General features: G+C 35.2%; 1 protein-coding gene across 1 annotated transcript in view; it reads left to right on the top strand.

Annotated features, from left to right (window-relative positions):
• The window catches only part of USH2A (usherin), a 414223-nt gene that overhangs the window by 51395 nt on the left and 347746 nt on the right, over window positions 1–15082 (top strand). Inside the window, exons 5-9 of the mRNA XM_035320952.1 lie at window positions 814–877; window positions 3458–3752; window positions 5065–5249; window positions 7405–7626; window positions 8878–8971. Coding sequence (XP_035176843.1) covers window positions 814–877; window positions 3458–3752; window positions 5065–5249; window positions 7405–7626; window positions 8878–8971 — 860 coding nt within the window. The remainder of the gene's footprint in view (window positions 1–813; window positions 878–3457; window positions 3753–5064; window positions 5250–7404; window positions 7627–8877; window positions 8972–15082) is intronic.

Here is a 15082-nt window from a genome sequence, read left to right as displayed (position 1 = left end):
TTTTAGAGATGCAGATTTTTAGAGATGCAGATTTTTAGAGATGCAGAACTCTTCATGTTCTTCAGTTTCATCAGTGCTAATGTAAACCACTAGCAGAATGAGAACCAGTCAGCCTCTAGTGATGCCTGATAGCATTATTCTTCATCAACATCTAGAATTTTATGTGCTACAGTATGACATGATCACTGCAGAACAGCTTCAGGATGTTTTGTTGCTCTCCACAAATTCTTGGCTCTGCAAATGTAAGAACTCTTCAGGAATGTGTAGAATTTGAAGCGAGCTCCTAAATACAACTATATGTCACTTAACTTTATTGTGCTTTTGGGCAAGAAAGTCATTCTGTGTCCCATTTCTTAATGCTTATATTTGGAAATGTATTTTGTGCTGGTTTTGATTCTGAATACCCGACAACTAATAGATATATAAAGAAAGGAGTACTTTAAAATGCTTTTTATCTTTATTGTATAAATTGATAGGTACAGTTGTACCTACTGTATCTCTTCTCTAATTAGAGGTGGCACATGGACTGGCTCATTACTTCTGTCTAATGAGCCGATCCTTGTGCCACCTCTCTAATCAGAAAAGAGATAGGTACAAAATGTTCTTATAAAGTTATTATAAATCATTCGTTTTTTATCAAAAAATTAAGTCACTGCCCTCTATAGTTTTGTCCAGATCCAAGATGGTTTCATTCAGAAAGAGTAATTGTGTAAGAGAGATCTCTGTGTGCTGAATTAAAGGTGTTCTCATGCAGTGCAAAACTGCCTTTTGTTCAACAGGATTTGATTATTTACTTGTAGTATATTTTCTTAGGTTTAGAGCAATTTGTTGGAAGAATGCAAGACTTCCGATTTTACCCAGTGGCACTTTCAAACAGGTAAAAAGAATCTTTATTTTTTTTATTATTATTATTAAAAAAGTGTGATAATGAGAGAATAAATAATATACTTATTTCCCTGAGTATGGTGCTTTTCATATGTCTCCTTCAAATGATTGCTTCTGATGATCTAGTTTACTGGACATCATTTCAAACCTGATTTTTAATCTAAAAAGTCTTGAGTTAAAATAATTTTTAAAATTTTGCATTTGAAATGTTGCTTAAGTAAATGTAGTAAAACTCGGTATTAAATGTGTGCTTTCCTTACTACTGTTGTCCCTGTTACAACCTGACTTAGCAGATGTTCTAGCAGAGACTAGATCTAGTTGCTAGATTTCAATAAGCTATTTGGCATTATCAACTCAACATAATTCTGGCATTATAATGTGTTCTAGTAAGCTTAGATCTGTTAGATGAGACTTACCAAGCTTCCCCAGAGCTTCCTGTAAGCTGTGGGCAATTTCTTCCTTAAAGTACTTCAGACAGGGTGCCCCTTGTATATATAGTCTTATTCTCCAAAAGAAGGAGTAAAGCCTGTTGATGTTCCCAGCTGGGCAGCATCCTTATGTCCTTGGCTTCTGGACAGTTGTCTAAAATTGTTTAGCCCCTACAGCAAGGCTTAGTGGTAAGCAGACCTATCTGTCGTGTTTCAGTGAGAAACTGCAGTTGTTTGTCAAGTGCAGTCTTTACTCCCACCTTCTCAGAAGCACTCATGGAAAAATGCCTTGATCTCAGGGGAGAGGAAAGGAGGAGAGAGGGCCAGTCCTATTTACACCAGTCTTAAACTAGTAATTCAAAGGAAGAAGAGGACAGGCAATCCAGCTAGTCAACGTGCTGGCTTAGTGGCTGACAGTTTGGCTTCTGTGCTCAGTGATTCCTTTCCTCTAGCTTTCCCATGGTATCAGACATCCATGCATGGTATTCTTGACACCTTCCCTGCCCCCCAAGCGCCTATCCCAAGAGGCTGCTGTCTTAATTCTTCATTGCTTTCTATATTAGATTGTCCCCATAAGCCTCCAATGACTTTGCCAGCTCAGCCCATGTAGCCCTGGGCCAATTGCTTTGACATCCTCCATCCCTGAGGCCAAATTACAGTTGCCACTGCAATTTCTGTTGCCCTCCAGCCTCCCTTCCTAGTGTGTTACACAGAGATGTTACCTTTGTTATCCAGCTCATGCTGGATTAATCTAGTCAATTCAAGCTGGCCAGAAAAAGTCAGGTCCTATTAATCTGTGTGGTGCTTCTGGGTAGGCTAAGCTCAGCGACGCTCGTGAGCACAGACCTTAGGGCTACTTAATGATAGTCTTTCAATAAGATGTAGAGCAGTTTTCTAGGAGCTCAGATGTCTGCAGGACATTGCAATGAGCTGATCTCCTGTGAATTTGAAGTATTAATACAAATCTGAATTCCAAATTGCACAAAAATCATGTTGGTTGTATATTCTCTCAGAGCAATGCTTGTCAAATTAAGTCAGTGAAATGAATACAGTTTAAAAATTGAAAGATAAGGTATTTTACAGTGTTGAGAACTAATGATGACTTTGTTGACACAGTTTTATATCTGCAAGTAACTTGGTTCAAAATATTTATGTGGGTTAAACTATGAATGCAAGTCCTACTTGCATATGAATTAATTTAAGTTTATGGCTGTCTGAAAGGTCCTGTTACTTTGTATTTATATCTTAATGAGTATATAACAATTATGTTCCTACTGGAAAATAGGGACATGGGAAAATTAATAATTTTTAATTTAAAAATTTCATACCTTCTGGGTTCACAATAACCTTTTACACCATATATGAGCAGATAATTTAACTAACCAGCCCATGTCATTAATCTGTTCATCTGTCTACCTACCTATCTACCTACCTATTTTTTGGATTGCTGATGTCAACGGGAACTGAAGTTATTTAATTGCTTTGATATAGGCTATAAGAAGCTACTAGAATGATCCCAGACTGGGGTAGTCAAATCAGTGGACATGTGTATTAGAGTCCCTAAAAGGGAAAATATTTTTATCTGTGTTGTCTAATGTGTAGCTTGATACTTCTCAAGCTGGAGGGTTTTTGGAGGGCTTGAGGGAGAACGTTCAATTCACCTGTAGTTATGCCTCATAATATGCCAATATTATGGTTATACTTCAGAACAGTGTCCAAATCAGTGAGTGGAATCAGACATGATGCCATAATAAAATATTGATTTTTCACTGTTTTTCACGGGTTTTCTCTGTGCATCTAGGGCTGGATTAATTCTATCTATCTTTAGATATCCCAGGAAAGAACTTTTTTCCCTCATCTCTGTATGTCAGTGGAGCTCCATATAATGTGGTCTGGAGCAATGAAAGCAAGTCAGAGCACTTCTTCACACTTCTGAAGATACCTGCTGCTTGCCATTGATTAAGTAGGGACCCTATGTGGCCTGATTCCTAGATGATTGCCCCATTTATGTGAGATGAAACCAGGCCTTAGGGCTTCTAGAGTAATCTAAGTTGAATTTTGTTTAATCTATGAGCCTTGAGGCACAAAGTGGCACTTGTCATTTTTTATCATGTATGTAATTGCTTTTTTATATGCCGTGACAGAGACATTTTGGAAGTATTCTCTGGAAAATTTCCTCATCTGCATACCCAGTCTGAGTGCCGCTGTCCTGGAAGTCATCCCCGGGTACACCCCTTGATACAGAGGTACTGCATCCCTAATGGTGCAGATGATACCACTAATGACAGAGTGCTGAGGCTGGATGCAGAAGCCCATCCTTTGTATTACATCAATGATGATGACATTGGGACCACCTGGATTTCATCTGTGTTTGCTAATACTGTAGGTCTAGATCGTGGTGTTTCTATCACAATAGACTTACAAAATGGACAGTATCAGGTAATGAGAAGATTGCATTTGCTATTTGTTAAATACAAACTACAAAGAGATTTCATATATGCTTAACTTAAATCTTGGGGAAATTCAAATCTTGTGCCTTAAGATGTTATCATTAAGGGGACAGGAAAAAAAAACAAACTTAGATTATCAGCAGGAAGCAATGCATTATAATTCTTGTTATGGAGCCTTTCTTTTGATGTGCCTTGTCTGTTCCAAGCAGTAATCTGGATTAGATATAACAGAGTGAGTATCTGTATGATGACACCAATATTTAGAAATTGGTTGCTGTCTTTTAACTTGACTTTTGTAAATTTCAGCTTCAATGTTAATATAATAAAATATCAGATGCACATTGTATGAGTTCTGATAAGAAGCTGACTACAGTCATATGGAATTTAAAAAGTCTGTGGCACACTAGCATATCATAAGGGGTCTCTGTTGTGTGGATGTTCTTGAGGTGGTGTTTTAGCCACTTGAGCAATATGGGAGGAGATTCCTGAAGATGTCACATTGCAACCTAACACTTCACTGTGCTGCTGATGGCAAACATCAGGTAGTCTTGGAAGGAGGCACGCATCAGTAGTGGAGCTGGATTCACAGTAAGGTCTCTACCAACTTGCCATGCATTTTGACAGAAAGGAGTTAAGTTCATGCTTCAGTTACTAGTAATGCTTATTCTACCTAGCTTTTTCTTTCCTTATTTGTCATTAATGTGGAGAAGATAAAGAATATGATGGCTGGCTTTGGCTGCACAAAGACCATTATTTAGAAGCCAGTTGAGATATATGTGAAGTGTTAAAATTGGCTTATTTGACACATACAAATTTCTACATAAGCAGTATACCTGAAGAAGTCTTCTTCAGCACAAAACAGGTATCAGATTGGGTTCCAAGCTGAAAATAGGAATATTGCTTTAAAAAATAAAAATTACCTTTCATCAGACAAACAGCTCATCAAATGTTTGTCGATACAAGAGTATGCTCTTCATTTTTGCCAAAATTAATATTACAGTAACAAATCATGGACTTGGCTTTGTAATACAATTTCAAATGGTCTTCAAGAAAAAATGAAGAACTTTGATGGAAAAGCTCAGTTGCTCTGTAGTAATGTCTGAAAGATCAAAGACCTTGTTTAATAACAAAAAGGTTATGTTTGTCTTTAATCTGGAATGTATGGACAGAAATAATTGTTCTTTTTCTGTAAGTGGTAAAACAGACCATATTGTCACATTGAAATAAAAATTAGTGTTTATATTCTCACTGTTTTACAACAAGGTCATTAATATCAGTTCATAAATGTTATCTTCTTGTAGGTGTTCTACATTATACTGCAGTTCTTTAGCCCACACCCTGAAGCAATAAGAATTGAAAGGAAAAAAAGAGATGATCTAAAGTGGGAAGACTGGCAATATTTTGCTAAAAATTGCAGCATTTTTGGAATGGATAATAATGGATCTCTGGAAAAACCAGACTCCGTCAACTGTCTCCAGCTTCCTAGGTATGAGTGGGTATTATCTGCATAATACAGATGCTTTGAACAGGTAACATTCTGATACAATTCATTTCCATGTCCGACTGAGATAGAATCTTTTAATTTGGTATAATCATTTATTATAGGCTGCTAGGGATAATAAAAGATCCAAAATCTGACCTTTCGATTGAAGATCACTAAAAGGTCATCTGTCACTTTTATCAGATTTCAGACACTGAGGAATGTGACACAGTTGACCGTCTAATTTCTGAGTTAGATTTCTGAAATTTTGTATACTTGTGTTTTGTGGGACTATTATTGTCAGTAGAATTACAGAACACAGATAAAGAGTGGAGGAAGGTACTGATAGATTGGTTGTAACTATCTAGTGAATATGAATGTATTCCTTCTGATGTCTGAGTATGCAAGTTGGACTGGAGCTTAGGAGAGAAGGCAAGTTTACGTACAAAATCCAGTTGTTCAACCTTACTACTAATCAAGCAAAATGCATGAGAAATGGGTTGAAAAATGTATCTTTAAGATTTTTAATCTTTTAAAGCAAGAACCAAAATAAAATCTGGGGAAAGGGCCAAGAAAAATCATTACATTTCAGAAACGTGTTGCAAGCCTTTTTACTAGACAACATGTGCAAATTTAAAATTAAATGTTTATAACATATATACTTAACATTTATACATAAATGCATTTATAACATATTTATACATAAATATAGCAGATAACATATAATACATAACTAATATATATATAGTTTTGCAAACATGTGCAAACATATATTTGAATCTAGATAATCAAATGCGTCATCTCTTACCTAATTTCAGGTGTCAGTCAGTATTAGGCTTGTTTGGTACTCAGCTGGAAATCAGTCAGAAAATACAGTACCAGGGGCTGTAGGCATTTTACTTTTTTGCTGTTTCACTTCTGCTGCCTTCCTAAGGCTTTTCAAGTGTCAGCGTCTTTGTCTGTCCTCCAGGAGTTCAGTATTCTGAGGAGAGGATCATTAGGTCATCTGAGTTACACCAGTTTTCAGCAGGGAACTTTGAGCTTTATTGCTAATCTTTGGAGCAGAGGATAGAGGAGAAGGGAAATCTTTTAAGTAAGCTAATCATTCTTTGATAAATAACCCAAATTAGGTTTATTGCCCTATTCAGTCCAGAAGTATGTATACTTATATCTTCTAAAAAGAAGAGTTAAATATGAACTGTTTCCATAAATGCTTTATGAGTGACACTGTTTCTCCCCTTCAATTATGCTGTAAATGATGATAGGAAGTGATATGAATGAATGATTTTGGGTTCATCTGATGTGCAGAAAGTTTAGTTTAAAAGATAAGAAACATCCCCTGCAAATGGTGAGTATTCAGTGTACTCAAATAGGAGTTACTGTTGCAGTACTGTTCCGTGTCTGCTCCCACCTCACCCCATAGCTGTAAGTGCCAAGACAGGTGTCCAAGTTCTGTCCTAGTTTTAGACACAAGTGTGCTTGTATCCTCATGGCTAGAACTCCTTCAGATGGCACATAGGGCAAGTGACTTTGGCTTTGAAATCCTTACCATGGCTCAAAGGTTCATAGTTTGCTGACCACATGTTAGTTAGTGGTGGCGTTTTTGTAATCTTGAGGAAATGACAGTGATTAAGGTTTGTGTTTCTACACCTTGTAGCATGTCTGTAAATCACTGGAATATCTCAAAGTATAACTGTTTCTGTATGTATTTTAATGTGTTTAGCAGATAAATAATAATGTGGGCATGTTAATTACATTACTCATCCAAATAGATTCCTTATGTAGTTCAAGCATAGTTCATGTGTTCTAGAGACACTTATTATTTTTCTTAATTTAGTGTAAATGTCACTTTATCACTGTTGGACTTTATTCATATTTTGAAGTTGCCTTTTAGAGGCTTTACATTTACTTGGAAACTTAGGGTCTGGATAACACAATGCCAGTTTGAGGAAAACAGACATGTAGAGGGCATTTCCTTTCCTCTGCTTGAATTCTGGTGAATAGGAATCAACTGGCATAAGAATTTTCCCCAGGAAAAAAATAAAATACAATTACTATAACATGCAGACCATCTCTGAGAAAACAGATACTGAAGGATGGAATCTGTAAGAATATGGGAAATTTTGGTTTACATTTGTTTTCCTCTTCTTTATTTAAACAGATTTACACCATACTCCCGTGGTAATCTAACCTTTAGTGTTCTTACTCCGGAACCAAATCACCGACCTGGTTATAATGATTTTTACAATACCCCATCCCTCCAAGAATTTGTAAAAGCTACACAAGTGAGGATTCATCTCCGTGGCCAGTATCATACTAAAGAGTCTCGGGTAAATTTTAGGCACAGATACTATGGAGTTAATGAAGTTACAGTCAGTGGAAGGTAGGTGTTACTGTAACTCTTCCACCCCACTCATCACTGCCTCTAACTACTAAAGCTGTACTAAATATGTAATTACATGCCTAAAATTTCTTCAAGTTGTTCTGCTTTTACATTTATGGGTGAGAAGGGAATTTGGTCTGAAGCAGTGCATCAGTTTTGAAATAACTGGTGTGCTGATTTTTTAAACATTTGTTCACACATTATTTTAAAATTAATTATACTTATTACACAAATCTGTCAAAGGCACTCCTTTCCTTGGAATTATCAATGCCTCTAAGCAAAGGCTTATGACTGAAACCATGGTTTATGCTTTACTTCAGTAGCTCTTCCAAGTTTCATTATAGATTCCCAGACATGGCAATTTTAACAGTTTTAATACAGAATTCATTCTTTGTTTTAGCTGCAGTTTTCCATTTAAAACTGGGCAGCTGTCAGTAAAAGTGTTACATTATCTGTGACTGACAACTTTATTGTATATGATAAGTGTGCTGTCTTGAGAAAGGACTAATTATGCCCTGTAAATAACATGGAAATTTGGCAATGAAACAGTTTCCAAGAAGCATATGGTGCAGATTTTTGTTAATAAGTGTTATTTCTGAAATTATTTTGGTAGAGATCGTTTTGAAAGAAAGCACCCTATCAAAGGTAACATTTACCTTAAGCTCTTCTACACTACTAATGTTTTGATTATTGATTTAGATGCGTCGTGATAATCATTTTACTACAACAGCTACAATTTTGGTGATAATGTCACAATAAAATAATTTCAACTGTAGCTTGCAAAATGATATGATGCCTCCAGAAAAGCAGCCCTTCAGGTGGAGTGGGGTGATTATTGTCTATTAACTAATACTTTATGAATATTTTAATAAGACCTGGACATTTTAAATGAAATCAAATCTAGACAGTTATGCTTGATATGGTTAAGATTCCTTGAAAAATTATAGGCATGCTGTAGAGCTTAATATTGGAAAAAAAAAAGCCATTTTACATATGTATATTATGTAGTGAAATTGAATATGTTTTCATTAATTTAACATGTTTACATTACATATTATGTAAGGCAACAGTAGCTCTAATGCCTTTTTTTTTTTCTTGGAAATCAATTATTGGTACTTACAAATGTGCTCAATGAAGTCTTTTTTTTTAGACTATTTTTAAAAATAAAATTATATTCATGACTGTTATATATTGTTGCAGAGAAGTGTTTCACATTTTTGATTTTTAATTCACTAACTGTTGTTCTTTCAGGTGTAATTGTCATGGCCATGCTGATAATTGTGATACAGCTGTGGAACCATACAGATGTCTGTGCATCAAGGAAAGCTATACAGAAGGAAATAATGTTAGTGTCTCATCTACTTCACCAATGAACTGACTCAAATCTGGGATTTTAGGCCTGGAAATGTGTGTGTGCATGTGTATGTATGTTACTGTTGTCCTAGCTTTTATAGAAAACTTTCCATATCAGGCTTTGTATTAAATAAATAAATAAATAATAATAATAATAATAATAATAAAACTTCCTCCAAAAGCCATTCCACCACAGAATATTAGCAGAACTGTGTTCAGATATTTGAGTAGTTAGATGAATAAGTCAGTTTTAAACATTAGATGTAAATTTGAATTTAAGCTATAATTCAATAAAGATTATGACTTTACGTACTGTTCCAGCTAGCAAACAATCTGTAGAGCAAAAACATACTGAAGACTTTAGTCCTAATTCATTCCAATTCTGTGGTTGGAGTGCAGAAGACAAAAATGTGCAGTTCAGCTTCCAATTTAGTTTCATATGAAAGTGACCAGTTCAAGTAGTGCAAAGCAGCTCCATGATTCAAACCAAAGCAGAGTCAATGCAGAATATTTGGGCTAAAATTGCCTAATCCAAGGGAAAACAATAACATAGATTTACCTTCTTAGACTTGGAAAATCTGCAGATAGCAGTCTCTCTGAATTCAGCTAAGAATGCAATCTTTTAGTACAGTTATTTTTAAAAATATATCTAAGGAAGAGTTAAAAACATTTTGGACTTGATTTTAAATGTCTTCGGCATAGTTGAACACAGTTAAGAAAATACTGAGACTTGCCTGTACATATTTATTTGGAAGTCATTTTCCTGTGGGTCTTACGGAATATTTTGATTTAAACCAGGGACTTGGGTAGTGTTGTTTAAGTGTTTTTAACACTTTAAACTGAGTTTTGATCTTATTTAAGGACTAGAAATGCTGATTACCCATACTTTTTACAGTTATATATGACATCTGGCTGTCCTTAAAATAATCGTTAATAACAACATGATTGTTCTAATAAAAGAACAAATTTAATATTACTTTTTAATGCACTGTTTTCAGACAGTAGATGTTAAGGTTAATCTCTTCTTGGAACTAGAACTAAAAGACCATATTTAAAAAAAAATCTAAACAAAAAATCTAAATATAATCTAGAAAATACCTTCTTACCACTGTTGTGCTCTTAATAACAGTATTTCTCAATAATGAGAGATTTAGTGAGGTACAATATGTAGCTGAAACTTAACAAGTTGCAAAAATTTAATTTTCCTAGTATTACAAGTCTTGGTCAGAGAGAATCAATATGGGGATTTTAGTATAACTCATGGTCTTCTAGAGAAATATGTAGAGGATACCTTAGGATAATGATGCCAGATTGTACTTAATTTCTGAAACAGAGTGGTTGACCTCTCAGGAGGAAAGCTATCTAATATAAATGTTTGTCATTTATTAATAATGTAAATTATGTAACCTTTATGTTTGGAAGATTTTTACATACAACCTAGCAAAACCAGAACCATGATACATAAATTAAGAAAATATCCTCACAGAAAAGTTTCTGTCCTTAGATTAAATGAAAAGAGGTGCAAAGGGGGCTCTTGGGACGTGAAAAAACATGGAAAATGGGGCTTTAGGTGTGTGTAGAGAGAGATGGTATCTATGAGAAGGGAAAGGAAATGTAGCACCAGGGACTTTTTGCTCTGTAATGTTGTTGTAGCAAGTGCTGGTGAGGAGACTAAACATAACAGAAGGCAACAGAAGGTTGAAGAATTAGAACAATTGCTTTTGCAATTAAACAGTTTCCTGTTTAATATCCAAAGAAATACTGTACTTATAACTTGCTTTCCTTGACTATAAGTACAAAGCTGGGACAGGACATTGCATTCTTCTTTTATCTCTATAAACTGCTGAGGCACATTAGAAGACTAATTTGAGTTGCTTGTGATGGTCTAGGAGCTTTCCACTTGGCAAAAGTGGGAAAAAAGCTGGTGTTTTCAGCTGAACTTTATTCACAAATACATGTATGCTTCCAAAATACCTTATGTAGAATTATACTTTATGTAGAAGTATATAAACTTAAGTTAATTAAATCTACTGTAGCTGTTATGGAACCATAGAATTACTTAGGTTGGAAAAGACTCTTAAGATCATCAAGTCAAACCATCATACACTACTGAGTCCACGACTAAACCATGTCCCTAAGTGCGACATCCACATGTCTCTTAAACCCCTCTAGGGAGCGCAACTCCACCACTTCCCTGGGCAATCTGTTCCAATACCTAATCACCCTTTCTGTGAAGAAATTCCTCCTTGTACCTAATCTAAACCTCCCCAAACACAACTTGAAGCAGTTTCCTTGATTTTCACTTTTCACCTGAGGGAAAAACCAACACCTTCCTCACTGCAGCCTCATTTCAGGTAGTTGTAGGGAAGCAATGGGGTTTCCCATCAGCCTCCTTTTCTCCTGACTAAAAAAAAAACATTTCCTTCAGCCACCACTCATATATCTTGATTTCCAGTCCATTCACCAGCTTAACTGCTCTTCTCTGAATGCATTCCAGTAATTCAATATCCTTCTTGTAGTGAGGGCTCCAAAACTGAATGCAGTGTCTGAGGACTGGTCTCACCGGAGCTGGGTACAGAGGGACAATCCCTTTCCTAGTCCTGCTGCCCACGCTATTTCTGATACAAGCCAGGATGCCATTGGCCTTCTTGGCCACCTAGGCACACTAGTGGCTCGTTGTCAGCCAGATGTCCACCAGCATCCCTGAGGTTCTTTTCTGACAGGAGTTTATAAATTATCATTGATTGTTTCTATAACTGCTATCTTTAGTGCATATCATACGTTTTTGTAGCAATCAGATTGCATTTGGTGAACTGGCAAATACACTTTTTTTTCTGCTCTGTGATGAAGTCAATTGTCATTAGATATGGTGGCTTTGAGACAGGGCTCTGAACCATCAGCATAGTTTAATACAGCAATGCTATAAACTTTAAGTGAGTGAGTTGAATGTGTGTGGGCTTGCCACACTTTTCCCCATTAATGCAGAACAAATAAATTCCTGTACAAGTCATTCTTGTAGTAATACAAAGGCAGTGTCACCTTTAAAATGATGTATCAAGTTCTGTACTTGCTGCATTATCTGCTGACACCTGTGAATATTTTAGCCAGACATTTTTGTGTTTCCACCAAGTTTAATACTGATAATTTATCTAAAAAAAAAAAAAAAAAAAAGGTTAAGAAAACGGGAGTTACATCAAAGAATTGAATCCCACAATTCCACTGAATGCTGGATTTCTGTTGTGAGTAGGTTGTATTCCTTGCTACATTTATGGCTGTTGGAAACAGGCTTTCTAAAAACTAGGAAGCTGTTTCAGAATAGGAACAGTGTTAGCAAAGGAGAAGCTATGCTTAGAAAAACAAACAAACTAAAATAACACAAAGAGAACCAAGCAGTCTATGCTTGCTGGAAGAGATGAAGGTTAACCTGAGTTTATTTGATACTGTGTTTAGGATCCTGTAACTTTTTTTTTGTTTGTTTTTTTAATGTACTTTTCTATTTTCTTAAACTGAAATGCATAAAATAGGATCTACAGTTGAAAAGGGATTTACACAAAAATTTAAAGTTTTTAGAAGGATCAAATTAGAAAAAAAAGTCAAACTGACAGTGTCTCTTTAATTAGAACACACATTATGAAATGTTTCTTTGTAAGGATTAATTATAAATATTTAATAAATCTGGAAGTTCACCAAGCACTCTTGCAAGACTTACAGTATGTTGTGAAAATACAGTACGTTGTGAATATATGTTAATGATTTATCTGCTTTATCAGATATTTTCTGTCAACGTTAATGGGTTATTTCAGTGAGTGTCGTATTTTTGATTTGGTGTATGTGCATAGTAACTACAATTTAAATGCCTGAGTTAACCATATTCATTCAGGTTAGAATAAGAATGTTGTTTAATCGTTTTCCTCATTCTGTAATGATAATGTCAGTATTGACTGAAGATGAAATAATGAAGAATTAGTAATAAAATAGTATTTGAAAATATATCACTGCTTTGAAATTTACAAGAGATTTAGATAAAGTCTAAACATCTTCAAGTTTTTAGTTTTTGTAAGGCAAATATTTAAGGCAGAAACAAAATCCATTTTGATTTTTGACTATCTCTGTTATTGATTAAAACTGTTTCATAGGCTTATACCTGTGTTTTTCAGGCTCCCACTCCAGTGAAGTAGGCTTTATATTTTATTTTATGTATATTTATAATGAATGTCAGTTAAGCATTTGGTGAAGGAACTTTCTAAATACAAACCTTGTTTTGGACGGGGTGGCAAATATTTGAGTTGTTGTTGCACTGTGAGCAGAGTCTTTTAATTGTCATCCTGTGCTAGAAGTCAGTCACCACAATTGAGTGAGTATAAAAAAAATTTTTTTTAGAGTATTTTGGGCCATAAATATGAGATCCCTTGACAAGTTCTTAACATATGGTAGAGTCTGTCCTTGTCACATTTACAATTAATATAGCTAAAATTACCGTATTAAATTTATTTGGCGTATACATCTGGATAGTCATTGCACAGCAACGCAATACCAGAAACTAAGGACTTACATAGTTCATTAAAGTGAAGATCTTAGTTTAATTATTTTCATCACTGTTTTATAAACTCTTTGACATATGAACTGGGATTTTTTTTTTTTTTATCCTTTTACGTTTTCTGTTTTGATGAAGAACTATGTTGGTATGAATTGTGAGATAATAGGAAGAAGGGAAGGGAGTGCTTAATAATGACTTGAAGTTAAGGGACCAGATTTGGAAAGAAGAGGTGATTAAATCTAAGTCCTCATGGAACTTCTCTCTCATCTCATGAGAAAAAATATTCAGCTTCTTTGTTTGGTCTGTTCTGTAAATACCTTGCCACTACTTTGGGAAATGGTTCAGCCTTATAGAAATGGAAACTGGGGCATTAAGAGAAGAGTCTTGACCTTGGAAACATTTATATGCAAAGACTAATTTATAGACATGAGTATATGCTCTAAAACTTCCCGTGATGTCATATGACAAGTTGGAAACAGCACATGAAAAAACAGAGCAATCAAACAAGGTCAGCCTTTCGTTACGAACTCATAACCTCCTTTAAATTGATCATGCAGAAAGGAAATGGGAAATTACATCGGAATAGTTATAGAAATCTTAATGAGAGACAGTAGAATTTAAAAGAAAGAAAACAACTGATATGTGCTTGGAGACGGTATGAATGGATGTGATAGTGTGATTGGATACAGTAAAGGATTCAGGTCTTCAGAGTTTTCTGTGTAAATAATTAATTATATTAAACGTCTGCTGTCTGAAAACTGGCTTTGTTGATTTACCAAATAGCAGATAACTAAGCTCTTTTATGTTGTTGCAGAAGAAACTATCTAAATCTAGTTAAAGTTCAGCCTGTATCACCGTGTCAGGAATCAATGATACATAGTACCTGAGGAGCTGTAAATATTAACTATAGTAAGTGGTCACTTGATGACAGACTTCTGGCTTACAGAAGGAAGCGAACTATTAAAAAAAAATACCCTTTTTGGTAAGCTCTGTGCCATAATTTATGTATAAAGAGAGAGGTCTGAGTGGAAACTGGTTATATCAGAATAAAATTAATAGAAATAAAACAGGCAGATGGTTGACTGTAGTTTTAGAAAACTAGACAAAAAAAAAAAAAAAAAAAGACACCTAGTCCAATAGTCTTGCATGCCTGGAAACTTTGAATAACTTCAGACATGCCTGTGGAAGTTATGGGTTTGTCCATGAATCCATCCTTGGAAAACTGGTGTAATTTCACAGTTCAAAGACCCAGGCTTCTAAAACAACTTGTGTACAAGCATTGCTGAAATAGTGAAAGGACTTGATCCTGTTTCAGATACTTTGTGATTTGTTGCACTGGTGATGACATGCCAAAGGAACTGTGAAGTAGTCATTACCCCTTGATTCAGTTTCATTTGAGGTTCGTAAGTTTTACTAAATAAGAGATATGATGTCATAGATACCATCTAGCATTATAGCTGTCATTGTTACTTCTCAGAAGTTTGGAAGGCTGTTCCAGTCTGAAAATGATTTTCAGGGGCTTATCCACTCTGTAGGATATGTATTTCATTTAATGTGAAGGAAAAT

The sequence above is a fragment of the Oxyura jamaicensis genome, chromosome 3 (genome assembly GCF_011077185.1).
Source record: "Oxyura jamaicensis isolate SHBP4307 breed ruddy duck chromosome 3, BPBGC_Ojam_1.0, whole genome shotgun sequence".
Taxonomy (NCBI): Eukaryota; Metazoa; Chordata; class Aves; order Anseriformes; family Anatidae; genus Oxyura; species Oxyura jamaicensis.
This window is presented reverse-complemented; position numbering and strand designations above follow the sequence as displayed.